At 39.5% G+C, this 24,655-nt stretch overlaps 4 protein-coding genes and 1 long non-coding RNA gene across 7 annotated transcripts; 3 read left to right on the top strand and 2 right to left on the bottom strand.

Annotated features, from left to right (window-relative positions):
• Window positions 1–1,555: 1,555 nt before the first annotated feature.
• On the top strand, window positions 1,556–6,956 carry snorc (secondary ossification center associated regulator of chondrocyte maturation). Its single transcript, XM_059344332.1, has 3 exons — window positions 1,556–1,670; window positions 6,170–6,331; window positions 6,415–6,956. The coding sequence occupies exons 1-3, from the start codon at window positions 1,604–1,606 to the stop codon at window positions 6,522–6,524; spliced, it is 339 nt and encodes a 112-aa protein (XP_059200315.1). The 5' UTR covers window positions 1,556–1,603; the 3' UTR covers window positions 6,525–6,956.
• LOC131980146 (uncharacterized) lies at window positions 2,618–22,965 on the bottom strand. Of its 2 annotated transcripts, none has more exons than XR_009395196.1 (3): window positions 22,446–22,965; window positions 12,294–12,329; window positions 2,618–2,702 (listed from the first exon to the last, which is right to left on the bottom strand). It is a non-coding gene; the product is annotated as an uncharacterized LOC131980146 (long non-coding RNA). The 2 variants fall into 2 exon arrangements; XR_009395195.1 differs by lacking the exon at window positions 2,618–2,702 and adding an exon at window positions 10,663–10,711.
• Window positions 9,838–13,608, top strand: LOC131980142 (G-protein coupled receptor 55). The gene is made up of 2 exons (XM_059344328.1): window positions 9,838–10,566; window positions 11,468–13,608. The coding sequence occupies exons 1-2, from the start codon at window positions 9,838–9,840 to the stop codon at window positions 11,672–11,674; spliced, it is 936 nt and encodes a 311-aa protein (XP_059200311.1). The 3' UTR covers window positions 11,675–13,608.
• itm2cb (integral membrane protein 2Cb) lies at window positions 13,890–19,012 on the bottom strand. Of its 2 annotated transcripts, none has more exons than XM_059344330.1 (6): window positions 18,852–19,012; window positions 16,500–16,637; window positions 16,202–16,390; window positions 15,983–16,093; window positions 15,653–15,803; window positions 13,890–15,128 (listed from the first exon to the last, which is right to left on the bottom strand). In XM_059344330.1, the coding sequence occupies exons 1-6, from the start codon at window positions 18,936–18,938 to the stop codon at window positions 15,037–15,039; spliced, it is 768 nt and encodes a 255-aa protein (XP_059200313.1). In that variant the 5' UTR covers window positions 18,939–19,012; the 3' UTR covers window positions 13,890–15,036. The 2 variants fall into 2 exon arrangements, with proteins under 2 accessions (XP_059200313.1, XP_059200312.1); XM_059344329.1 differs by having other exon boundaries at window positions 16,202–16,393; window positions 18,852–19,009.
• On the top strand, window positions 21,624–23,789 carry hes6 (hes family bHLH transcription factor 6). The gene is made up of 4 exons (XM_059344331.1): window positions 21,624–22,144; window positions 22,240–22,326; window positions 22,468–22,549; window positions 22,876–23,789. The coding sequence occupies exons 1-4, from the start codon at window positions 22,070–22,072 to the stop codon at window positions 23,283–23,285; spliced, it is 654 nt and encodes a 217-aa protein (XP_059200314.1). The 5' UTR covers window positions 21,624–22,069; the 3' UTR covers window positions 23,286–23,789.
• The last annotated feature ends 866 nt before the right edge of the window (window positions 23,790–24,655 follow it).

Genomic DNA, 24,655 nt, shown 5'->3' with positions numbered 1-24,655 from the left:
GTTGAAAGGGGCTCAAAAAATAGCAGTGTGGCATTCAATCAGTGAGGTCATCAATTTTGTGAAAAAACAGATGTGAATCAGGTGGCCTCTATTTAAGGATGAAGCCAGCACTTGTTGAACACACATTTCTCTTTGAAAGCCTGAGGGAAATGGGTCGTTCAAGACATTGTTCAGAAGAACAGCATACTTTGATTAAAAAGTTGATTGGCGAGGGGAAAACTTATAAAGAGGTGCAAACAATTATAGGCTGTTCGGCTAAAATGATCTCCAATGCTTTAAAATGGAGAGCAAAACCAGAGACACGTGGCAGAAAACGGAAGACAACCATCAAAATGGATGGAAGAATAAGCAGAATGGCAAAGGCTCAGCCAATGATCAGCTCCAGGTTACCTGTAAGTGTTGTGACAGTTAGAAGACGTCTGTGTGAAGCTAATCTATTTACAAGAATCCCCCGCAAAGTCCCTCTGTTAAATAAAAGGCATGTGCAGAAGAGGTTACAATTTGCCAAAGAACACATCAACTGGCCTAAATAGAAATGGAGGAACATTTTGTGGACTGATGAGAGTAAAATTGTTCTTTTTGGGTCCAAGGGCAACAGACAGTTTGTGAGACGAGCCCCAAACTCTGAATTCAAGCCACAGTACACAGTGAAGACAGTGAAGCATGGTGGTGCTAGCATCATGATATGGGCATGTTTCTCCTACTATGGTGTTGGGCCTATTTATCTCATACCAGGGATCATGGATCAGTTTGCATATGTCAAAATACTTGAAGAGGTCATGTTGCCTTATGCTGAAGAGGACATGCCATTGAAATGGATGTTTAAACAAGACAATGACCCCAAACACACAAGTAAACCAGCAAAATCTTAATTCCAAACCAACAACATTGATGTTATGGAGTGGCCAGCCCAATCCCCGGACCTTAATCCAGTTGAGAACTTGTGGGGTGACATCAAAAATGCTGTTTCTGAAGCAAAAACAAGAAATGTAAATTAATTGTGGAATGTTGTTAGAGAATCTTGGAGTGGAATAACAGCTGAAATAGTTTTGAGTTTGTAAAGTCAATGGCAGACACTGCTATTTTTTGGAACACACCCCTTTCAACTAATTGCCCAATTGCACAGTCTTAAGAGCTGCACATCACAAATGCTGGGTCTTGTTGGTTTTCTGAGAATCTACTGCACCTACTGGTACCTTGTTTGCCATGTAGCAAAAAATATATAGTAAAAACTTAGATTAATGTGGTTACTCACATTGTACTGCTATTATTGAACACTACTGTAAAATGTCCAGCAGAGACCTTTATGATGTGACCCGGCCAAGGTCGGCATCTACCGAATGTTTACCCCTCACACCCAACTATGTGTGCCGGAGGAGTTTGGAGTGGGTGGGCCCCACGATGATGTGCTCACAAAGTCCACACTGTCCAGATAGTCCTGTGCACACCTAGTCCCACCCCTTCTCTCACCCCTCAGCTGCCTACCTCGCTCCCTCCTGCGTTTCCCCCGTACTCTTCTCCTGTTCCTCTCCCAGGGCCAGCTACTTGTTTGAAGTTTGGGGACGCTTTTCCTCTGTTAGACATCTCATCCCTCACAGCCATCATGGTTCACATCTGTAGATTCCTCCTGCTGGTGCTCCTCGGCCTCTTGGTAGCCTTTGCACACACAGGTAAACCTCCTTTTGAGTGTGATTGATATGTTTGTTTCATTTCTGTAGTTGAGTGACAAATATGCAGCCTTACCTGTATGTGTGTTGCAAGTTATTATGGTAGAAATGATGCAAGAAACAGAAAAGGACAAAGCATGCAAGACCTGGGTCTGAATTATAGAGAAAATGAGGCGGTCACCCTCAAAAAAAACCAATCGAACGAGCAAAATCATTCCCAAAAAAAACAAGGTGGCAAAAAATTGTATCAAGAAATTTTGATTTGCACCACTAGCCTCTTGTTATAGAAAATTTTAAGTCATTGCTCGTCTTTTTTCCACTGTTATGCTTTGTCCTTAAACAAGTGGAACATTTATAAATATGCAGATTTAACGTTATTATAAATAAGTTGTTTGCTTATGTTATTCATGGTCTGATGTTTGGTCCGCTGTAGGTATCCAATCAAAGATGTGTGTATACGTGTCATTTATGCCCTTTTTTTCCAAACACACACACAAACACACACGCTCACAGGTCTGGATGTTAGTCTGCAGCCCGATGTAAATGATGCAGTTGTTGAGACTCTGAGAGCTGTGAAAGCTGCTCTTTGACAAACAGGATGATTCAGTTGCTTTAATGATGTCCGATGTTCATAGGAAACTGAATACCTGCCGCCCTCACACTCCAGCTATAAATCTGAAGTGATTCTGTGTAGTATCTATTAGAGGTACTGAAGGTCCACAGGTATGGAATTTATTCCATGTGAATGGATATATTTTGGAGGTGGTAAAAAGAACAATTTTTTTCATATTGTAGCAAGTGTTTACACCCAACATCAACTGGTTCTCGGCAGAAGTGCTATTTATGACTTGACAGATCCACACACTCACTCACCTTAACTTTCACTTACCATTTTTCTCTGTTCCTCTTTGCGACATCTGTCGAATCAACTTGAAAAAAAGCTTTGGACGCAGCAGAGTGGCTCTCAGGCCCAGAGGTCACAGTAGAGGTGAAGAGGGCAATGAGACGACAGGGATGTAGCGAGTCGGCAATGTCCTGTCAAAGATAGCATTGCTGTCACCTTTTACAAAACCTACTGTGACAGAAAAAACGGCCCTGTGCCAAACACTATGTCAGGGTTTCTGACACAAAGGTGCCATGACCTGCCTGCCACCTTTCAAATAAAAATATGTTGTTGCTCTTCTTGCTTTGTACAATTTCAAGGTGGAAACATTTTTTAATACCCAACCACACTCAGTCAACACAACCAAGAGAAATGGATGAACATGTTTCGATTCTCACAGAGTCTGCAGCACCCTCATATCTGTCTGTGGTTATCAGGGGGAGTTTTCAAGTAGCGCCACTAATTTTGACCACATTAACAACCAACCCTGCAAATGTGGAATTGCTGCCACCACTTATAAGTTAAAGAGGGTGAAGCAAGGACACACAACATCACCGATGTCATGTTTGGGCTGCGGTTTTCGATGCTTGGCCTGGTTTCTTTTCACACAAACCCGTCTGTGCATTTTGTCATTTCTCTGGTTGGTGTGAAATCCTGACCGAAGAGGCCTGAGGTACCAACAAATGGCCTTCTGTGTTTTTAGTGTCTGAAATCCACCTTCCCTACAGTCTGCCAGGCTTTTATGAGTCTGGACTTTTGTATGGAGAAGGAGAGTTTTTGATTGACATGTGGAGTCATGTCTTTAAAAAGTGTGACTAAGGGCTGTGATTCCCAACCGGTGTCTCCTTGGGGGGACATCTGTAGTTAACAGGTGATACATTCAAAGCTAAAATAACTGAAACCAACCCCTAAAAATATTTTTGATTAAATTCAAATAAACATCAACATATAAAGTGCTAAGAAGAAAAACAAATTTGGTGTGATTAATCTTGCCTCTTCCTAACCTGAGCCTGAGTCCTTAACTAAGTTTATGGGAAGAGAAGTTGAAATAATTAGCTAAAAGTACTAAATAAATGGTTGAGATAGTTAGACTGGATAAACAGTGGAATTAGTTAGTTAAAAGTAATGGATGAAGAGATGATATGACTAATAGTAATGGATAAACAGTTAAAATAATTGCATAAACAGCTAAAAGTAATGCATAAACAGCTAAAAGTGATGGATACACAGCTAAAAGTAATGGATAAACAGCTAAAAGTAATGGATGAACAGCTAAAAGTAATACATAAACAGCTAAAAGCAATGGATAAACAGCTAAAAGTAATGGATAAACAGCTAAAAGTAATGCATAAACAGCTAAAAGTAATACATAAACAGCTAAAAGCAATGGATAAACAGCTAAAAGTAATGCATAAACAGCTAAAAGTAATACATAAACAGCTAAAAGCAATGGATAAACAGCTAAAAGTAATGGATAAACAGCTAAAAGTAATACATAAACAGCTAAAAGCAATGAATAAACAGCTAAAAGTAATGGATAAACAGCTAAAAGTAATGCATAAACAGCTAAAAGTAATACATAAACAGCTAAAAGTAATGGATGAACAGCTAAAAGTAATGGATACACAGCTAAAAGTAATGGATACACAGCTAAAAGTAATGGATAAACAGCTAAAAGTAATGGATACACAGCTAAAAGTAATGGATAAACAGCTAAAAGTAATGGATACACAGCTAAAAGTAATGCGTAACAGCTAAAAGTAATGGATAAACAGCTAAAATAAATGGATAAACAGTTGAAATAGTAACCTAAAAGTTATCAATAAACAGTTGTAAGGCATAAAGTATTGGATAAACACCTGAAATAATGAGCTTAAGTTAATAAACAGTTGAAATAGCTAAAAGTAGTCGGGTTGTCTAAAAGTAGTGGACAAATAGCTGAAAGTAGTGGATGAACAGTTGGAAAGTATTGCATAAAGAGTTAAAAGTAGTGAACTAAAAACTATAGAAGTGATTCTTCAACAGTAATGTTCAAGTGACACACAACATGATGGTCAACAAGTTGCCACTGACCGAGGAGCAGCTGTCAGCTAAGAAGAATGATTTTTTTCTCCTTGAGGCTTCAGTAATGTTAATTCCATTAAACAGAAATTATAAGCTCAAGTGAACTCCTCGTGGAAACAAACACCAACGGAAAACATCATGTTATAATTTTTTGCCTTCTTATTAAATCAAGCTGTCCAGAAGGCACAGCCTTTCACACACAGGGACTATTTAATAAACAAGTTTGTTTGACATCCAGTGCCCAGCCGGTGCCTGGTTTGGGCCTGGCCGGTTGTTACTGGTTGCAGCCTGCCGCCCTCCGTGACCACACAAGCTCCCTTTTGTGCCCTCTGCTGAAGGCCTCATTGATGGCCGCGCTGGAGTAAGGCCCGGGCCTCCAAACCTTCAGCCAGCTCCAGGACAGGAAGCTGCACACGACTCCAAGTCAACACAGCAGCATCAAAATACTCACATCAAAAGTGCATATCAGAAATGAGAAGATACTGCAGCAAATATGCTGACGTTAAAGACTTGATAGTATTTCCTGTGCACTAGTGTCTATGAAGTGGTGAGAAGAGATAATAAGAAGCCTGATAATGAGAGAGAAAAGACCATAGAAAGATGTAAAGCAGGGTGAAGGAGTTTACTGAGGGCGTCAGAGGCTACAGAGTAAATATGTAGCGTTAAATAAACTGAGTGTAAATATGTTTGGATTACGGTTTTGTTGGTATGCGTAGAGTTGAGGATAGGATAAGTGAATCAGTGAGTGGGTGGGCTTATGTGTGAAGAGTTTATTTTCTGAGGGAAGAAGTTTTGCCTCTGTTCTTCTGAAATGTAAAAGAAAAACTGTGCAGCTGTTCGGTTACCACAAAGACGTCAGCTACAACTCATTTTGGTGGTTTAACCTCAATTGGGGCTGCAAAAGAGTCGCGTTAGGAAACGGAAACATGCCGAGAATGAGACCTTGTTTTCCTGGCGACCTTAGAAGTGTGAAAAGTCTCAGGGTAACTTCATGCTCAGACTGGAGGAATGTCAGAGGACAATTTAGGATGGAAAGAAAACAGACATTAATTGACAAAGAGAGAGAGTAGAGCACAACCGGAGCTTCATGCAGTCTCCTACGGGCATAAAATACACTTCTTAACTGTATTCATTGGTCAAACCTTGGTTGAAGGAGTTTTTAGACAATAGACAAGCCTGGTTGAACTCTTAAAACATGTCAAGAAACTACCTGTAGCTCAAACGGACGAAATGTCCATCCTCTACAAAGACATCTTTATGCCTGGGCCTGAGCCGTTAGCCCAGTAAGACAGAGAGAGGCTGTTGGGGTCATTACAGACAGGGCCATGTGTGCAGCTCTGCATCCCCGAGGCCTCCGCGTCCACAGAAAAGTCAAACAGAGATTACAAACAGACATTAGCAAAAGCCGGGGAGCCTTGTCAGTGAAATTACCACCTTAAGAAAACATACAGTAAATCAAATACTTCACAGGGATTAAGTGACTGCTTCTCGATCAGCCTAATTAAAAAGAAGCACAAGTTGTCCATTGTTTTTTTTTTTGTTTTGTTTTTTTCAGAAACAATCTCCGACTCAACAACCAGAGACAACCAGGACACCATGTCTGGAGAACCACCCAGTGACGTCACCACCAAAGATCCTTTCCGGGACATGACGGAGCACTCCTTCACCTTCGACTACGAGGACACCACACACTCTCATACCCTGGACGAGGAGGAGGGTAAAAACATACTCTGTATTCACCAAATTGTAGTCCGTTTTATGAATTGAAATAACTAAACCAGTGTGTCTCTGTATGTGCAGGGGTGCTGGGGCCAGGGGCCATCACAGCCATCGTTATAGCGGTCTTCCTGGGAGCGTCGGTCCTCCTCGCCCTCATCGTCATCACACTCAGGAAGTTCACCGCCTCCTAGAGTGAATACATCTCCCCGTCTTGTATGCATGTGTGCGTGTGTTTTTCTTTTGTCTCAACCTCTTGACTCTTTCTGTCAAATATGTCTTTCGCTTCACAGTAGATGCTGAAAATGGTGGCAGGTCCCTTGACTGACTTTTTACAGATTTCCTCTTGTAAACACACTCTGATTGTTGCTCAACATGTCCACTTGTTACTGAAGGTAAATGTTAGAAACTGGCTGGCTCTTCCAGTGGAAATCATAGTATGTCCATGTCATTCACTTTGTTTTTCTTTTTCTTTTTCTTGCATGCTTTACTGTTTGTGGGCTGTCTGTTTCCTGATGTGTCCTTTTATTTGTACATGACGTGTGTGTGCTTTTTGTCTGTCTCAGTTTTTTTCAATAAATGAGAAAGATACACATTAGTTAATTTTATACTAGTCTTTCATAATGATTTTAACTTGTGCCAAGCTCATGTCGAAACATTCCCTCGGTGTCACCAGTGTAAAAGTTTGTATTGCACCATTTACAAACATTTGTAGAGTCAAAATAAGAAGAAAACATTTTAGAAAGGCCTCTTCGATGAATGTAAACAGGGTAGTCGGGTTGTTTGTTTGACCTGCAAATATAAAGTTAGAGCGTGGATGAATTTCTGTTAGCACTCAAGTGTTTTGTGAGTCATTTTTTATGCAGGAGGTTGAAAAGTATTTTAGTAACATTTTATCTTTTTATACACGCCTCAGAGTGCTCAGCCGTACAACTGCCAGGATATTTTGTGAGGTTTAAATTGAATAAATAAATCTAATAAATCAGATGACAATGTCTGTGACTATTGTGTGGGTTTTTGTTGAGCACATGACTACTGAGTAACACAGTGGGGGGAAAAAAGCTAATTATGGAGGATTTTTTCAAATGTATTTTCATAAGCATAACCTTTTGTTGTTTTTGGTTAGCATTTAGATATTATATCAAAAACTGTGTAATGCCATTTCCAGTCCTAGTGATTAAAAAAAATAGATTGATATGAAATAGACAAAAGATAAACAAGTCCTGCACAACAGTAATTTTATAGTTATAATCTTTAGCCATTTACAACAATTTATAAACACATTATTGTGAAATACTTGTCATGTATTGCTGTTTGTGTTCTTTTAAAATGTACTTAAATAATGCTATAGTAACAAATGATGCAGCATATTCTAATTGTAAAATTATTTTTGTCTCAAGTAAGGACAAAAAAAGTCACAACAGTAGGTGGCAGTGTGGCTGCCAACTTCATTTGCATTTACAGAAAAATGGGCAAAGGTTTTCCCTTGAAAGAAAACTTTCTCACACTAACATGCCCTAAACCTTCTAATTTTTTCTACTTCTAGAATATTTTTCTGTTGACCTAGTTCAAAGTTCAAACGCTCCTCTAGATTAAAATCGTCTTTTATTTCACTTCTGAATAAAAGAGCCCAAAAAACAATCTTCTTACACTTTAAATACAGTTTAGTCATCTCAGCACCTGAAACCAGGAAAACCGCAAATGTAATCACAGTCTGAATCTGTCTGTGCAGCATCTCACAGGCCTGAAACAAGAACGCTTTGAATGTCTCAGCTTTCGGTGCCTCTTTGACACAGGAAGACTGATTTGCACAGATACAGTGAGACTAATAGAAATACTAATAACAGTATCAGTACACAGATTATAGCACTGGGGTCATCAAACTTTGAAACATTCACACTTTGATGAAAAGATGAAAGCTAACTAAATAAACTAGTCTTTGGCCTTATATACAATGACATTAAGTCACCAGGCTTTTGCTTCATACATGTTTCAACATCAAGGGGCTTTCTTCATCATCTTTTTAGTTTGTGCACTTAAAGTCACAAGATGCAGTGAATACATCTAATATGACATTTTTTAAATTGGTGATGGAAATTCCAGTCTGAGGAAATATAATACCACAGTCTTGACATGTGATAGACTGACATGACAAACATGTGATGAAGGCCACAGTTACAACTAAAGTTTCCACAGTTTTGTCCTGTTTAGGCTTGTGTCCTTTTTTTTATATTTGGGTTGCTTATCTTGTCTTTCAGGTCATTTCTAGTCAAACCACAAGAGTCACAAATTATTTTTGTAATTACTGCTTAGTTTGAGGAATATTTTTTGAATAATAATTTTTTTATGTCTAGAAATAGCAAAAGAAAGCCCGCCACAATTTCCAAGATAAGGCCAAGATGATGTCTCTGAATGTGACGCTTTGTCCAGGCAGACGTTCAAACCATATAGAATCTTCTCTCTTCTTGCCGTTTGCAGTGATCATGCATGCATGCATCTCTAAAAAGCATATAAAAGTAATACCCGCTGGACCAGTTCACCTCAGCTTAGATTTTTAACGGCTATAATGCACATCTGAACACATACGCATAATATGTGCCATGACTCAGGAAGTGGTGATGAAACAACAAAGAGAGAAAGCAGAAGTGTGTCTGGCACAGCACAGACTGTCAGACAGACACAGTGAAGGTTCCACTGAGGGAACTGGCATGCATGAGGTAAGAGTCCAATTACATTTTCCACTTTATATATAGCCGAGAAAGTGTGTTAAGGTTAAATGTAAATAATGAACCAAACTTTCATTTAAATGTTAAAATCAAAGGCCAGACTTTCATTGTAAATACGCTGACATTTCAGGATATAAGTAAGGCATAAATAAAAATTAATTTTTCAATATGTAAGACTACTCATTTTATTGCAAACAACATTGATCTAATTGCAAATGTCCTCATTGTTGACCACAAACATACAATATATTTATAATATTTTAATGTTTTTGTCTTTTCTTTGCATTTTTCACTCAGAGTAGAAATAGTCGTGGTTTCCTCTGTCACATTTCCTCCAGTGAGGACTGCAAAAAGACCTGAATCTTTGTATTAAATTGTATAATGTGGTACTCTTTATGAGTGTTTGATTGAAGTCAGGTGCACTGAAAAGGTCAAACATCTGAGTCAATATCAAGCTAGATTCATTGAAAACTAAATTAAATTAAAAATCTGAATAAGTCACCAGTTTACTTTAACCTATACCAAAAGTACAACTTTTAACATTGAACATACAGAGCATGGCATCAAAACTGATGCAATCTCTTGGTGTATTTGGCCTTTACATCAGAAATCAGATACAAAAACAAGTTCACAGCTACTAAACCCACACAGGTTTCACATAGCTTGGCATATAACATATGTTTTTTGTGAGGGGAAATACAAATTCACTTTGATATGCCTAAGGAGCTACTGAAATTATATCAAATCAAACCATTTCCTCTGCAGCAGCGGCAGTGACACCATGCAAAGCAACTGTTCAATGGTAGGGGTGGACAACCTGATGAGATATTTGGAGCTGATCATCTACATGCCCATCTTCCTCTTTGGTCTGATTCTCAATGTTGCAGCGCTCTTGGTGTTTTGCATTTTTCTGCGGAAATGGACGGAGTCAACGATCTACATGACCAGCTTGGCTCTGATGGACCTGCTTCTTCTCTTCCCTCTTCCTTTCAAAATGCACGCCGCCAATAACCTCTGGCCCGCCTACCTCCAGCCTCTCTGTTCGGGCTTGGAAAGCCTGTATTTTATTGGGATATATGGCAGCATCTACACCATCATGTGCATAGCCGTGGACCGATGGGTGGCTATCTGTCACCCGTTCAAAGCCAAGCAACTGCGTTCACCCAAAGCAGCTCTGGGGACCTGCGTGGGGGTCTGGGTGCTGGTTTTGGCTGCGATCTCTCCAACCAGCTATCGCTTCAGGGAGGCCGGGCAGATGGACTTCCACTGCTTCCACAGGTTTTCACAGAAAGGCTGGAGCCCTGCGGTGATCATTTGCGTGGAGGTGTTTGGGTTCCTGGTGCCTGCGCTGGTGGTGATTTACTGTTCTGTTCGGACCATCTGGGCGCTTCAGCAGTCCGGTCAGCGCAGCCTCCAGAGCCGGGCCTGTGTGAAGATCATCTACAGCAGTCTGAGTGCCTTCCTGCTGCCTTTCACCCCCAGCCACCTGGCCATCCTCCTGCAGTTCCTGGTGAGAGAAACTGCAAGTTCATTTTAAAGAAAACTGAACTCTTAAGTAAAAAAAAGTGAATCAAGTACATAAAAAACAAAGGTGAAAACCATCTCACCTCAAGGTCCTTTAGAAGCTGTTTCTGGAGCTTTTCACAACACATAGTCTTCATCAACAGATGGGGTTTGAAACAAGTTAATTCTATTTGTAGAAGTCTTGATTTCATTCACGAGTGGAAGATTAATTCCAAAATACAATGTGTACATTAAAAAATGCATAAAGTCATTTCTGAAAATATATATATGACGCAAGATGTTTTGTGTCACATTGCAGTCAGTTGCAATTCACACTGTGTCACATTGCAAGTTGCAAATTTATATGTTTTTATATTACTCTTGTAACCATGGTTTTAGAAATAATATTTAGTATTTTAGTTTTAGTTTCAGTTTTTGGGGGATTTTTGTTTGCTTGGTTTGGAGAAATAACAAAACCCGTGGGCGTTTTTAATTTGAATATTACAAAATATGCATACAGTGCCACAAGAGCAGCTTATTCAACCAGTCGTGCATGTTATGCACTATTCTTTTTTTCTTTTCTCTTTAAAAAAAGCAAAAATCGCATCAGTGACTTTTCTATGTCAGCCACACAAAGAACGGCTGCAACGATGCTGTAGCTGAGACATAAAAACTAACTTTAAAAGAGTCAAACTAGTGAAAACTGACGGTGATCTGGCAGACTGTTTAAGCAAGTGCAGCAAATGTACAAAGAGATCATCTTCAAAAAGCCTGATAAGAGCATGACAAACCACAGCACAGTGTACACTGCTCTGGTTATTTTTAGAACCATGATTTACATGCATGTAGGCAGGATGGTCGACTAATGTTTCTCTGTCCACCACGTGGGACTCTCCACGTAATTCCAGGTGCGCCAAGGAGCAATTCAAGATTGCAGCAACCAGGCCAGGATCAGCCTGTTCATACAGATAGCTATGTGCCTGTCCAACATCACCTGCTGTCTGGACGCTCTGTGCTACTACTTCATCGCTCATGAGGTGAGGAGCACCAAACACTCCTTCAGGATATCAATGATCAGCCAAAGAAGAGCCACCTTCAGCACTTCAGAGGTCTGAACATGAAAGACTATTCAAGTAAATTTGTTGTCAAAGCACGGTGATCGTGGTGAATCCGAGATCTGGCTTCTTGAGTTTTAGCAGCACAGTGAAACTTGCAAAGAGCCCGTGTTGTTTCCCGTCGTTGGGGCAAAGTGAAGCATTCACTTTGCGCAAACGGTCAGAGTGCAATCTCAATTAACCACAGTGCTTGAGAGTAAAGTGAAAATGTAGTACAGAGAATCAGTCCAGTGACAGGAAGCACGTAGACATCTCTCTAACCTCAGAGAGCTCTTAATGTAGGCGGTATAGCGAAAATCATTTATGGGTGCACGATAAGAAACTGATGCTGGGCTCAAATCATTCCAAGCAGTAAAACTCTATTTGGTCTAATGTATATTATGCCCAGGAAGGCAAGTCAAATGAGCTCCTCCTCCTCTGAAGATCAACCATTTAACGTTAGGGTTGACTCTCTTCAGACCATTTTGGTTCAATAGATACAGACATTAAATTGTGAAACATTTTCATAATGCACAACTAATTCTCATAAAATTCCTATATTTTATATAGCATCTCTCAATTCAGATTTACTTTGATTTATAACTGACATGTCCAAATATTAATTGAAATATTCACTTACCTAGTACATGAAGTGAAGACACCGTCCAGTTGAGATCTGAAAACACAAGAATTTAGTTGATTATTATCAATTAAGAATTGTTTATAATTAATGACAGCAGAATCTTCAAAACTTTAAATTATATATTAAAACAATTTATGACTATTCTAAATGTCTTCTTGGTTATCTGAATTCAAAGTGCATGTATTTACAAAACAAAAGTTCATCAATTTTGAACATTAACCTCTTAAAACCTGCCTGCCTGGGTAGGTTTAAGGGAAGGGGAAAGGTTAGGATGAGACCAAAAAACTACATCTACCAGTAATCAATAAGAAACTGGAAATATAGCATCAGCAATAAATTAATCAATTTATACAAATTTAAATTATTATATAAATACAGCCTGAGGCTCAGTGACTGAAATGTTTTACTTGTATAGATTTTTAATGTATCTCAGATTGTCCTGATACGAATGAGGAAGCAAATAAGTGAAAATGTCTGCTGAACATTTGATGAATGCAAACAGTGTTTGTTATCAGCTTCCTTAAACTCAACACAATGTACAGCCTATATCTAACATGCTATTAGTCATGACATATGGAAATGTAATTTTATATGTATTTGGTATTGTATTTTTTATTAGATAACTCTTTTTATACAATGTAGCTTTAAATGTGCAATAACATTATTAAAACAGTGTTAAAAGCCAGCTGTTCCTGGCAGTCGGCCTGACCTGTGTATTTACACTGTTAATAAGACTGTTTTGATATTAGTATGTTTACAGGAGGACATTTGATTTATGTGAAAGTAGTCAAAGCTAAACCCAGATGGAAAGTTGCACATGCAGTACATTAAGCCGCTCTGCCTTATTTTGCTCGTGTAGAACAGAGTCACCTTGTGGCAACAGTGGTAGGTGTTCGTAAGTCTCAATTAGGGGATTTACTGTACATTGATTATTGTTAAAAAAAAAAAATATTATTATTTAATTAAAACCCAATATGTTCTAAAACCAGTACAAAATGTGAAACTGCCATGTTTTGCATTTCTTGCATTAACTGCATCACGTTACTTTCGTTTTGCACAAACCTCCACTTTGGTGAGTTTCATTGTTATTTGTTTGTGTTCAACTCAGCTTTTTCTGCATTAATTTCAGTTTCTGTTGTTTTTCCCCAAGAGAAAATTGTTTTAATGAAGCCGCGGACAATCTTGGGCTGATCTTTTTCTGTTCTTTTGTGTAACTGGTCTTTTTGTCAACCCACAGAATATGCTTGTATTTTTTATACCATACAAATGTTCCTCTTCCATTTTAAAGTGAAATAAAACCAACCATAGCAAATTCATCTTGTGATGCGTGTGTCACATTGACCACAATGCCGTTGCAGTTTATGCAACACATTCAACAGAAACTGAACTGATCAGGGCTTTACCTTTGTCCCCGTTACATTATGCCTGGTAGTCTTTGCCTCCCTTTACAAAGACTAGCTGCCATATTATTTATTATTTTTTACAATGTTTAGACATTGGATCATTTACTCCAATTATTCTACCCCATAATTTGTAGATCATGATGTGCATGATTTACTGAAACCATTGTTGAAGAAAATCCAAAAGACAAAGAAAGTTTGATCATTTATTTTTTTACAGCAGCGAGATATTACAAGAAAAATCGACTGTACATCGAAATAAAGTACCCAGGACGATGGATGACGAGCACATCATGGGTCTCTCTCATCAGAGACTTTTTTGCTCCAGTGTGTTTGAAAGACACCCCAAATCTTTTTTTTTTTTTTTAAGTTGGGACAAATCAACATTGTAGAGATAATAATGCCAAGATAGAAAGGATTGGGGAAGTGGTCCTGCTTAAGACAACAGGCAAAATCCAAGTGAAGGAGGAAGAGCAAGACAAAATGAGATTTAGCCTTTGATATCATCTACAGTAAGTGATCTAAACTAAAAAAGCAATTCCTTCTAAATATGTCATATATCCTCTACATTAAGCATAGCATCGCTGACTGCAGACTTTGGTTCCTTCTGTCCATCTAAAGCATTGCTACCAATTACAGTCTAAAGCCATTATATCCAAGGAGTAGGAAAGTGTGATACCAAAGGAATTTAAGAGACAAACCAGAAAGAAATCATTCACAAAACAAGTCGATTTTAGATAAAAATCTATGCATGTAACAATATGAAATCCAGAAGAAAATCAATTTACAGTATATATTGCTTAGGAACAATCAAAGGTATATACACCATTCATGAATGATACAAACAAGCAAAGAAACATCTAAACTACATGAGGTATGTTTTGCCATTTTCTGACATTCAAAAGAAAAGAACAAACATAAACAAATATAACATGAGTACACCGTGCAAGCAGCATTCACAGTGCACTGAGTTACTAAATAATAAATAAAAAATAATAGGACAAGTTTAAAATCAAATTAAATCAAGTCCTTTGATGAAAATGTCACATACGGACACATTAACATCATATGCACAGCTTGACAAGCTACAGATATATCCAAACACATTTATAACATTGTCCAAATATACAGACTGTCTGAATAAAAAAAGACATTGACATTGTACACGAACCATAAAAGAGCATTTCCAACTTGAAACAAAAAAACAAACATTAACACTGAAAAGAAAAAACTATCAGACAAAGACTTGCTCTTAAAGTGCAGTTAAAAGCCTAAAGAATTCAAGAGGTATGGTTTTAAATTGGCTTCAGAGTTGGATGGCTGTGATTTCCGCCTCAGATTTAGAGCCTGTCGCAGATGACGGTCTCAACCACAAAAGTGTTCTCGAAGTGACGAATGCTGTGGCACCTCTTTGTCTCGCGCCTCTCAATACCTGGAAGAAGAAAAGAAAACTCATTTAGAAAATCTGTTCGGCTTGCAGTGCTCATATCTTTTCTACTGCTACCAAGCCCACGGCTGTGCATTTTTAATGAGCAGTGGTGATCCCCGCAAATCTTTTCCTTATATGTACTCGGGAAGTCTTTTGCATCATATCTCTCCCGCCAATCAAAGGGAGCATCACTACCACCTCCATAGTGTGTGGATGTGTCCACTGCCAGTGACTCACGTAGCAGGAAGTTCCCAGAATGCGCCCACATACACACACACACTGACAGGCTAATCAGATGGCCAGGCTGTTAGAGGAGGATTTTACACTGCAGACACTCCGTCTGAAATGATCACTAGGAAGCCCCTATTTGGTTCTGGTTGTAATCGTTTTCTGCATGGTCACATGACTCAGTATCTCAGAGAGGTTGGGGATGAGAGGGTGATAAATTACCGGAAATGACCCATCACTCATTATTTGGCATCTCATATTGCCTGAGTAGATTGAAAAAGGAAGTGTCTTAGACTTACGTCTGCGCTGATTGCGGCGTCTGAGGCGGTAGGTTTCTTTGCCGTAGCAGAGTCTGTGGATGAACGGGCCCAGCTGCCTCATGTTTCTCACCCTCCCCGTCACCATCATCTCCTCCTGGATGATGTACGTCTGAGGAAGGTACGTCCCTCTCTGTGGCAAAGAGACAACACAAATGAATCATTCAGTTGATCGGTCTGTGGGAGGAACACTGCAGAGCGGAAGATGGGAATACGCTGTCCTTCACTCTTTCAGACAGCCATTCATCTCTAACAATGCTTTTACAACAGCCTTCCCGGTGACATCAGTGGCGAGTGTAGCGAATGCCTCACCTTGACATTGACGAGCAGCTCCCACAGGTTCCGTGGAGGCATCACCAAGGTTGTGTTCAGCTCTGTGATGTAGCATTTGTCCAAAGCAATGTCATGATAAGCTGTGAGCCCCTGGAATCAATTAAAAAAAAAAAGATTTTAACACAAGCTTTAATGAAACACTTTGACAAGAAAATGTAATAAGAACAAACCAGTGAACATATGGATGCTTTAACCTACCCTCTGAAAGTCGTGGATGATATCAGCTGGGTCACTGCCTCCAAAGTGTGGCACGGGTACACTGATTTGCTCATAGTTGTCATCAAGATAGATGCCGACATTCTCCTCCAGTTCTTGACGGCCCCTCAGAGGAGCATATACAGAGTCCTCGTAAATCACCCGGCAGTGAAACAAGCTGTCTTCTGGGATCTGCTAATGGCCGCAAATAGAGCTGAGTTAGCATGTGACAGATCATTTAGGTTGTGTCTTTTTTTAATATGCGTGTTCTTTAAGGAAAAGGAAGGTAGAGTGAACTGACCTGAGGTATAAAGTAGTAGCGATAGACGTAGACAGAGGCCAGCACCAGTCCTGACAGGAAGACCACCAGGCCAAAGGTAAGGCAGCAGAGGCCGGTTGGAAAAGGCTTCTTGGTCCTGACAGGAAGAACCAGCTGCTCCTGTAAGAGAAAAAGCAGTTTGGTTAGAGGACAAGTCGACGAGGAAAAGATAGCTAGTAAACAGAGAGATTGTAGGTTTTACAATAATACAAAATATGTGCAACAAACATTTGAGGTTTTTCCATTTACTTTTAGTTTGATGTTAAAGTAAAAGTGTAGAGAAAGTTTTAATAATTGTGATCCCTTTTAATCTAACTTCAAAGCTACTTAAAGAGATTTGGGCAAAACATTAGGAACATGGCTTCGTAGTTAACTTGAAGTTAATCACATCCAGTTCTATGATGTATTAGTGAACGTGATGTCCTCTCACACTGCCATGCTTTCCTGTGCCAAGTTAAAATCGTAACAGAATTAATTATGACGAGAGGCAGTTACAAACTCGTCAGCCAGGCGAGGAGATCTGGTAGACGTAGGATGGACTGAGATGAGACATGCCAGATGCCCACCCACAGTCTCTCAGTCAATCTGCTGCCTCTCCCTACTACTGTTGCTATGGCGAGCGGAAGCAGGGAGAACAGATTGTGCCAGGTTCTGACGAAGATGCTGGCACGTGGCCGTCTGGGTCTATTCTTGGAAGCCTACTTCCACACTCCATATTTGTTAGTTCCCTAGCACCCACAGTGGGAGTCAAAGCGAGAAGAATTGCGTGGAGGAGTCCCTCAGCAGAGGTGGACATATTAATAGATCTACACACATTGGCTCTGACGCCTTGGCTTCTCTCACAGCCAATCAAATTCCACACAGCCTTTTAGATCATGTCTTATTCTTCTGTTGACGTAACAAACAGGTGAAAAGAAATGTGTTTGAAGACATGGATGCGTCATCAGGATGTATTGGGAAAAGAGACGTAGCTTAGACAGGCTTACATCCATTCTGTGCCAGATATCTAATTATGTTTTCCTCCTGGGAGGTAGTCTAGAAAGGAGTCTAACAAAAGATGGATTTATTGCGACAAGCCTGACTGCCTACACATTTAATTCAGATTTAAGCCATTCTACAAACCCAACTCAGAGATAACACGATCAGGCCAATTTAAAACTTGTTTAAAAATAAAAACAGGCACAATAAACTGATTTTAAAGCTCATTTTTATTAGGATTAAAATGTTGCCACACTACTGTAGCCCTATAATTGAGAATAAGAGACTGAAAACTAAGGACTTGATACATGTCATGTTGCAGAACGCATGTATCATGGAATCAGTTGATTTTGTTAAGAAAATGAGATATTCAGTTCCTTTCTGAACTCCCTTCACATTAACTCCAGTGAGTAGCCCCTTAAGCTGCTACTCAAAAGATAAAGCTATAGCTAAAACTATAGACATTAATGTTTGTCCATATTTTTACATATTTTTTGCCAAATTTGAGAAATACAAAGCTAAGATATCCTTAGATCATGCACACTGTTTACGTACTGTATAACACACGTTAATCCTGGATTACCACCCTCAAACAGGCGCTACCTGCAGGATTCACGTGCTATAACACCTCGTGACGTCACTGACTGGTGCAGTGACCGCATCTAACAGCTCAGTTGTTTTCTCGTTTCGACCAAAAGCGGGAGGAAAGCTGAACTATTTGCACATCTGCCTAGTTAACCGAGAGAGAGATTTTTTTATTTAATATATGCATACGTATATACAGTTTAAATTACCATAATGATAACCATTTTAGAGTAATGGTGTCATATTCTGCTGAAGGCACATTTACATCTGCAGTGTGCCCTCGCGGTGGCCAAACAAGGTGACGTAATGTCAACATCCCCAGGCTGATATGACCTGCCATGATGGGTCATTTCCCTTGCTGGTATAACATTATAGCAAAATAAGCTTTTTTCCTGTCCGAAATAGTGTCCTTTATCAACTGCACCAGCAAAATCAAGATGCAGTGCGTGGAGTGTTTTTAACCATTTAGTTTCGTTGGGTAAAACATAATTGCAACATATTATTTTAAGCATATACTGGCTTTTGTTTGTATACACAAGGTTGTCTGCATAATTAAATTATGTCAACAAATCATATATTCCCAGTACAAAATCAAATCCCATCAATTGACACGATGCATGGACAAACACATCAAACATTACAACTAAGAATCAAACAGATCAACGTTAATCTACTTTGCTATAACCTTTGCAAAATAAGCACTAATCCTATACTAAGACACAAGACAAATGCACAAAACAAAAGAAAGAAAAACAAAGTGTGCAAACTCACGTGAGCCTGAGGTATAATGATCTTGTCTTCATCGATCTCTTTTTCCTGCTTCTGCGCCGAAACTGGCTGGAAAGTGATCTTCACCATGTTTGCTTGTGTAGTGTGTGTTTGCTTTGTCTCGTTAGCTGATTTAGTGAGCTGGTTTCATCCACCGAGCCGGGAAGATTATATAGCTGCGGACTGGTGTCGCCCCCGAGGCTCAATGACCTCAGAAGAGCGTCTTCTCTGACGAACAAGCACTGTGTGGGTCTGAAGGAAAAGCCGCCTCGCCGCTGTCAAAATAAGAGTCCATGTCCGGCTACAACGTTTAACGTTAACAGGAAATACGCCGATCGAGGGAACTTGGCTAAACAGATAAATATACATGAAAGTCAAAGCTGTTTAGCTTGAAAAAAATATATTTTTATCACTCGTTTGTTGATATTAGACTACACCGTGCTCTTATTCTGAAGGCAAGTGCCCAATATGGTAGTGCTTTCCGTATTTTATTTAAAGCTGCATATCCTCTTCTCAACACTATCATCCGGAAATGTAAGGATGTTTCAAACTCTCAGCCAGCTACTAGACTGCAATAAAGTTAGCTTTAGGTCAGTTCTAGTCCTAATAATAATGATGATAAAATAGCAAAAATAGATTTTTGCATATGAGCACCGGCAAGGCATGCAATGCATACAGTTTAGTACAATACAGTACACAATGTACTGTACAGTGTGTGCTGTAGTACAATGTGTGCCTTGGTTTGAGTCTTAAATGTGTGGTTTAACATAGTATAACGTAGTGCAATGTAATTTTAAAGTTTAGTATAGTATAAACCTGTAAGAGGACCTTAAAGCAAATTTTCTTAAATAGGTCACAGCATGTGGTTACAAAGTGGAATATTATACAAGCTAAAGTTGAATTTCATCATGAATAAAACTTTGAAATATTACAGTAAAATCATCAGATGTAATTTTTATTTTTTTCATTAACTAAACTAAAATCTTATGTCCATCGTTTAAACCCAGCAGCCGGAATACCATTTGATCACTGCAAAACACGTGTAGTCATACACGTAGTTACACTCAAAATGCAAATTACACAACACATGCTAATTTACAGACATGGGAACATCTTTCATCACCATATATGAATAGCCATGACAGTGTGTTCACATGACTCACTACATACATAAGACACACGGTGTGAGATCTGAGCTGATGATACCACAAGCACTTTTTCTGAAAAGCTCCATTTACAAATTATGCTAGAGTATGTAATGGCAATGTGTTTAGAAAACCTTTCAAATACAGGGATGATCTCTTTTTCTGCCAGCCCCGTTTCAGGCTGTTTGTTCATTTCAAGAGGCCTTTACACTCTTTACACAAGAGCACTGTACTTGACAAGTGGCTCTTACTGTCCAATTCACATTAGTTGCTTTTTTTCCCCATTTACAGAATGAGTAGAGCACTAGCCTAGTCTGACTGATGGCTAACAATCAAGCATGAAATGGGCCAAGCTGACTAATGATGTGAGAATTAGCAGATACATGGCCCATTGTGGTAGTACACATTAAAAGAGGGCGCTTAAAATGTTAACATTTAAGGGAAAATGTTGAAGTGTTGTGTTTTTCCATGATGAGCTTTATGTACGGGACTCATCTACATGTCTTTTACCACGGTTGACAACTGATGTGTTCACAATATATTTACAGAGATTTTTTTTTAAGCAGTAATAATGTATAATGTATAATATCAGTGGAATATTGACTAAGTGGATAAAGGCAGATAATAGAACAGCTAGAATAGTCTAGTAAGTTCAGGAAAATTGCAGAATTGTACTGTAATGCCAAAGACAAAACTTATATAGACCCTATATAGTCTCATATTGCCCAGCCCTAGTTGTTGTCATGCAATTCTATCCAAGATAAATGCTTCTTCCCCCCTCCCATTTCGTCACACTGTTAAAATAATCGCCCAAGTCATTTTTTGTCAAAATATTTTTTTTTGCCTAAATCATCTCCTCATGCCGCCGGCCACCTATGGTAAAATCGCCTACATCCTCAGTTGATAGATCATGTGATTTTACCCCTTTAAGATAATGGCCTATGTCAAGTGTGTAACTTAAGCGGATTTATTATGCTTAAGTAAAAATAAAATGTGACTTTGGCAATTTTTTGAACATGCCTTTGTGACTTAAGCAAGATATGGTAACACTTTATTTTGAAGGTGTCTACATAAGAGTGACATGAGTGTGTCATAAACATGACATGGGATGTGTCATGAACATTAATGACACTTTGAAGAAACATTAATGCTCATGATACTTGTCATGTCATGTTTCTGACAGGCTTGTGTGACTCTTATGTAGACACCTTCAAAATAAAGTGTTACCATAGGGTGAATTTGGGTAATGTAGGACACTTTTTGCAATTTTGACTTTGTTATATTTTTCTAAATTAAAAAATATTGTATGTAATTTCAGTCACATGACACCCATGGTAGACCAATAGTAAAGGTTTTGATGACTATATTTACTTTAAACAGGAAATAAACCAGCGAAACCTTAAGTGTCCCACATTACCCGAATCCACCTTATCTTGATTAAGTCACATGCATGTGCCAAAAATTGCCTAAGGAATTTATTTCTCTTTAGTTACATAATGTACACAGTGTTATTACTATGCCAATAGCCATTCTTTGTTACATCCTTTTTGGGTGAAATGATCAATAAATGTCATGTTACACTTTTGGTGAAGTTTTTTGTGTTTCCTGCAAAACTTGAAAAAAACGAGTTAGGCGGTTATTTTAACAGGGTGACGATTTAGTTGATTGCTTATATCTAGTTTGTTTCTGTTGTTGCTATGGAAGTTGATGATCACCTTTGGAGCCACTTATTGATGATTTTAATCTGCATGTATGTTCAGACCATAGACTGTATATAAATAAGGTTTAGACTGAAGTTGGGGACAAAAGCTAGCATGACCACTGGTGATTGGCGGGTACGAGCGTTGCGCGCCCTCGTTGTGTCTTGCTCTCGTAGCCAGTTCCCCCATTCACATGTAAATGAACCGTCATATATACCTAGTACATGCCCCCTCGGAGCAGCAGTAAGGAGCCCAGACTCTCTGCGAGCTTTGTTGGCCGCTAGGATCCCCCGGCCATCTGTCCCATTGACAAGCTGTAACGGCTCTTTGGATTACACACACCAGCCTCCAGTCCAGAGGGTTAAACTTTAACAACATGGCCCCCATCCGTAACAACACAAACGGAACGGACAGAGGTGATAACTGCAGCGGAATCAAAACGGACCGAAAGGTAAGGCCCTGTGTGAGCACTTAATATCAAAATGTGTGTTTTTAACTTGGCTGATAGCTGACAAAGTGACTCCATTGTCCTGACTGTTTTGGCAGATGAGGAAACCTCTGGTCGAGAAGAAAAGAAGGGCTCGAATCAATGAAAGTTTACACGAACTCAGAGTTCTCATGGCGGATGCAGACGTAAGATAATAGTTCACACATTTGCCCTTTAGCCCCTGTTTTGTGTAGTTTTCCCTCAGTAATATATGAACTAAACTGGTGTCTTGGTTCAGCTAGCTTGTGTTGCCAGCATTACTTACGCTTTTTTGTCACCCGCTGCAGTTACAATCAAAGATGGAGAATGCCGAAGTGCTGGAAATGACAGTGAAACGGGTGGAGAGCATCCTGCAAAACCGGGCTCAAGGTATATCTACGTAAATCATTGTATACACTGTATGTGATAGATACGCCACAAAGCAACAATTCATTAAATATTCTACTTTTGGCCAATGAGTACAGCCTTAATAAGCACATTGACTACATTTCACCCTTCCGCCGAACAATATAGTTCTTAAAAACTGGCCCACAAATTAATTTATGACTGTTAGTGCATTAATATTCTAATTAACTGTGATGCGGTCACAGGTGCACGTGTGCGTCTTCAACCGCTTGGTCAGCCAATCAGAGCAGAGAGTCCAATGTTTGTCTAACTTCTGAGCTAACGGTTCGTTCTGTCTCGTCTCTCCGTAGAAGTGGACGCCGTGAACCGGGAGGCCTGTGAGCGGTTCGCCGCAGGCTACATCCAGTGTATGCACGACGTGCATACTTTTGTGTCCAGCTGCCCGGGTATCGACCCAACAGTAGCCGCAGAGCTGTTAAACCACCTCTTGGAGAGCATGCCCCTGAACGACGAAGACCGCTTCCGGGTGATGCTGCCGGACTCAGTGGCAGACTTCCCCGGCAGTAACAGCACTTGGTCGGAGTCAGAGAGCCTGGTGTCCCCGGCCCCCTCCACCACCTCCAGCGATGACCTCTGCTCAGACCTGGATGACACGGACTCGGAGCAAAGTCATGTTTCTTCCTCAGAGGAGGGTGACAGCCAGGATGTGTTGTCCTCGCCTTCCATCACTTATTCCAAGTCAATGTGGAGACCATGGTAGATATAAAAAAAAAGGAATAGCATGTTTTAAACCACACTAGATGATTTAATGCTTTGTGTTTGGATGTTTTATGAGGTAGGCCTCAGTACAATAACAACAGCGTCGAGAAACTTGTTGAAAGGCATCTGAGAAGCTCTTTGTGTAATTATTGGGGAACTTCATTTAAACTAAAATGTATTTAATAAATAAGATATGTAATTAAATCTGTTTTGCAGAGGTCAGAGATTTGTAGGGTCTTCACTTGGAAGTGTATTGACCCTGTAGGGGCCTGCCTTCAATGAAGGGGTAAATGCATATGTAAATATTTACTTGTTGAATATGACTGGGCTCTATAGACGATAGCTGTCCCATTAGAAAATGCATTGTTAGTTGTGTGTAAATTATTTTGTATTTAGGATGTTTTTAACTTTGTATTTATAAGTGTCTGAAGACTTTTAGTAGGCTACCTCATCTGATATGCTTAAGTTTCAACTTTTCAATAAATATCTCTTTTTGACTTTTAAATTCTGTTTGTGCAGCTTCTTAAAACAAAAAAGGCCACATTTCACACACAAGGATCCCACTATCCACCCACCTACGGCTGTTTGCAAGATATTAGTTATTACTCTGCAATTGTAGGCCATTTGTGTGCACTCCCTCTCTCTCTCTCTCTCTCTCTCCAAGATCCCTTAGCACATCGTAGGCATTTGTGAGGTGTGAAATGAGTAATCCACTCACTCCTTATATAGGCCTAGTTGAGGAGTTGACAAATGGGTTTTATAACTCCACTTGACTTCAGCGTTTTTTTATGGTACAGTTTTAAAATAACATGGGAACAAATAACTTGCTCAGTCATGGAATGGGCCCCTAAGCCACCAACGCCAGTTTCTCATTATATTGTACTATATTGAACTATAAATGGGGCTTTCACAAAAAGACATTAACAATGTGGTGTTTTGCCAAGTAGTTCAGTGCATATGACTAATAAAATGTACAAGTTTACTTATAACCTGCCTGTAGAACTGCATAACTGCCTGAACTAGGAGTCCCATGCTGATTCTCCCACAATTTAAATGCTTGTCTGCACCCTCAGACATGACCCCTGTGGTCCCGGTGAGAGCCACAGACACTGTTCTGCCTCTGCACTGTCAGCTGCTTCAACTACAAATGAATACGAAAAGACAGCAATCCTAACTCACTCTTAATCCGTTTCTAGTCAGATGGCTCCTCTGCTGTTCCTGTGATGTCCAAGTGTTATTTCTTACGCTTTCAAACTGAGAGGGATCGTTCGTGAAATGACAAGAAAAAGATTAACACTGAGATTGGAGTAGAGCAATTCTGCTGTTAAGCCTTACTTATTTCTGGAAAGTAACTAATTACTCAAGTGCTGT

Source organism: Centropristis striata, chromosome 11, assembly GCF_030273125.1.
Source record: "Centropristis striata isolate RG_2023a ecotype Rhode Island chromosome 11, C.striata_1.0, whole genome shotgun sequence".
Classification (NCBI taxonomy): Eukaryota; Metazoa; Chordata; class Actinopteri; order Perciformes; family Serranidae; genus Centropristis; species Centropristis striata.
Note: the sequence above shows the minus strand (reverse complement) of the source record. Positions and strands in the feature narration are given on the sequence as shown.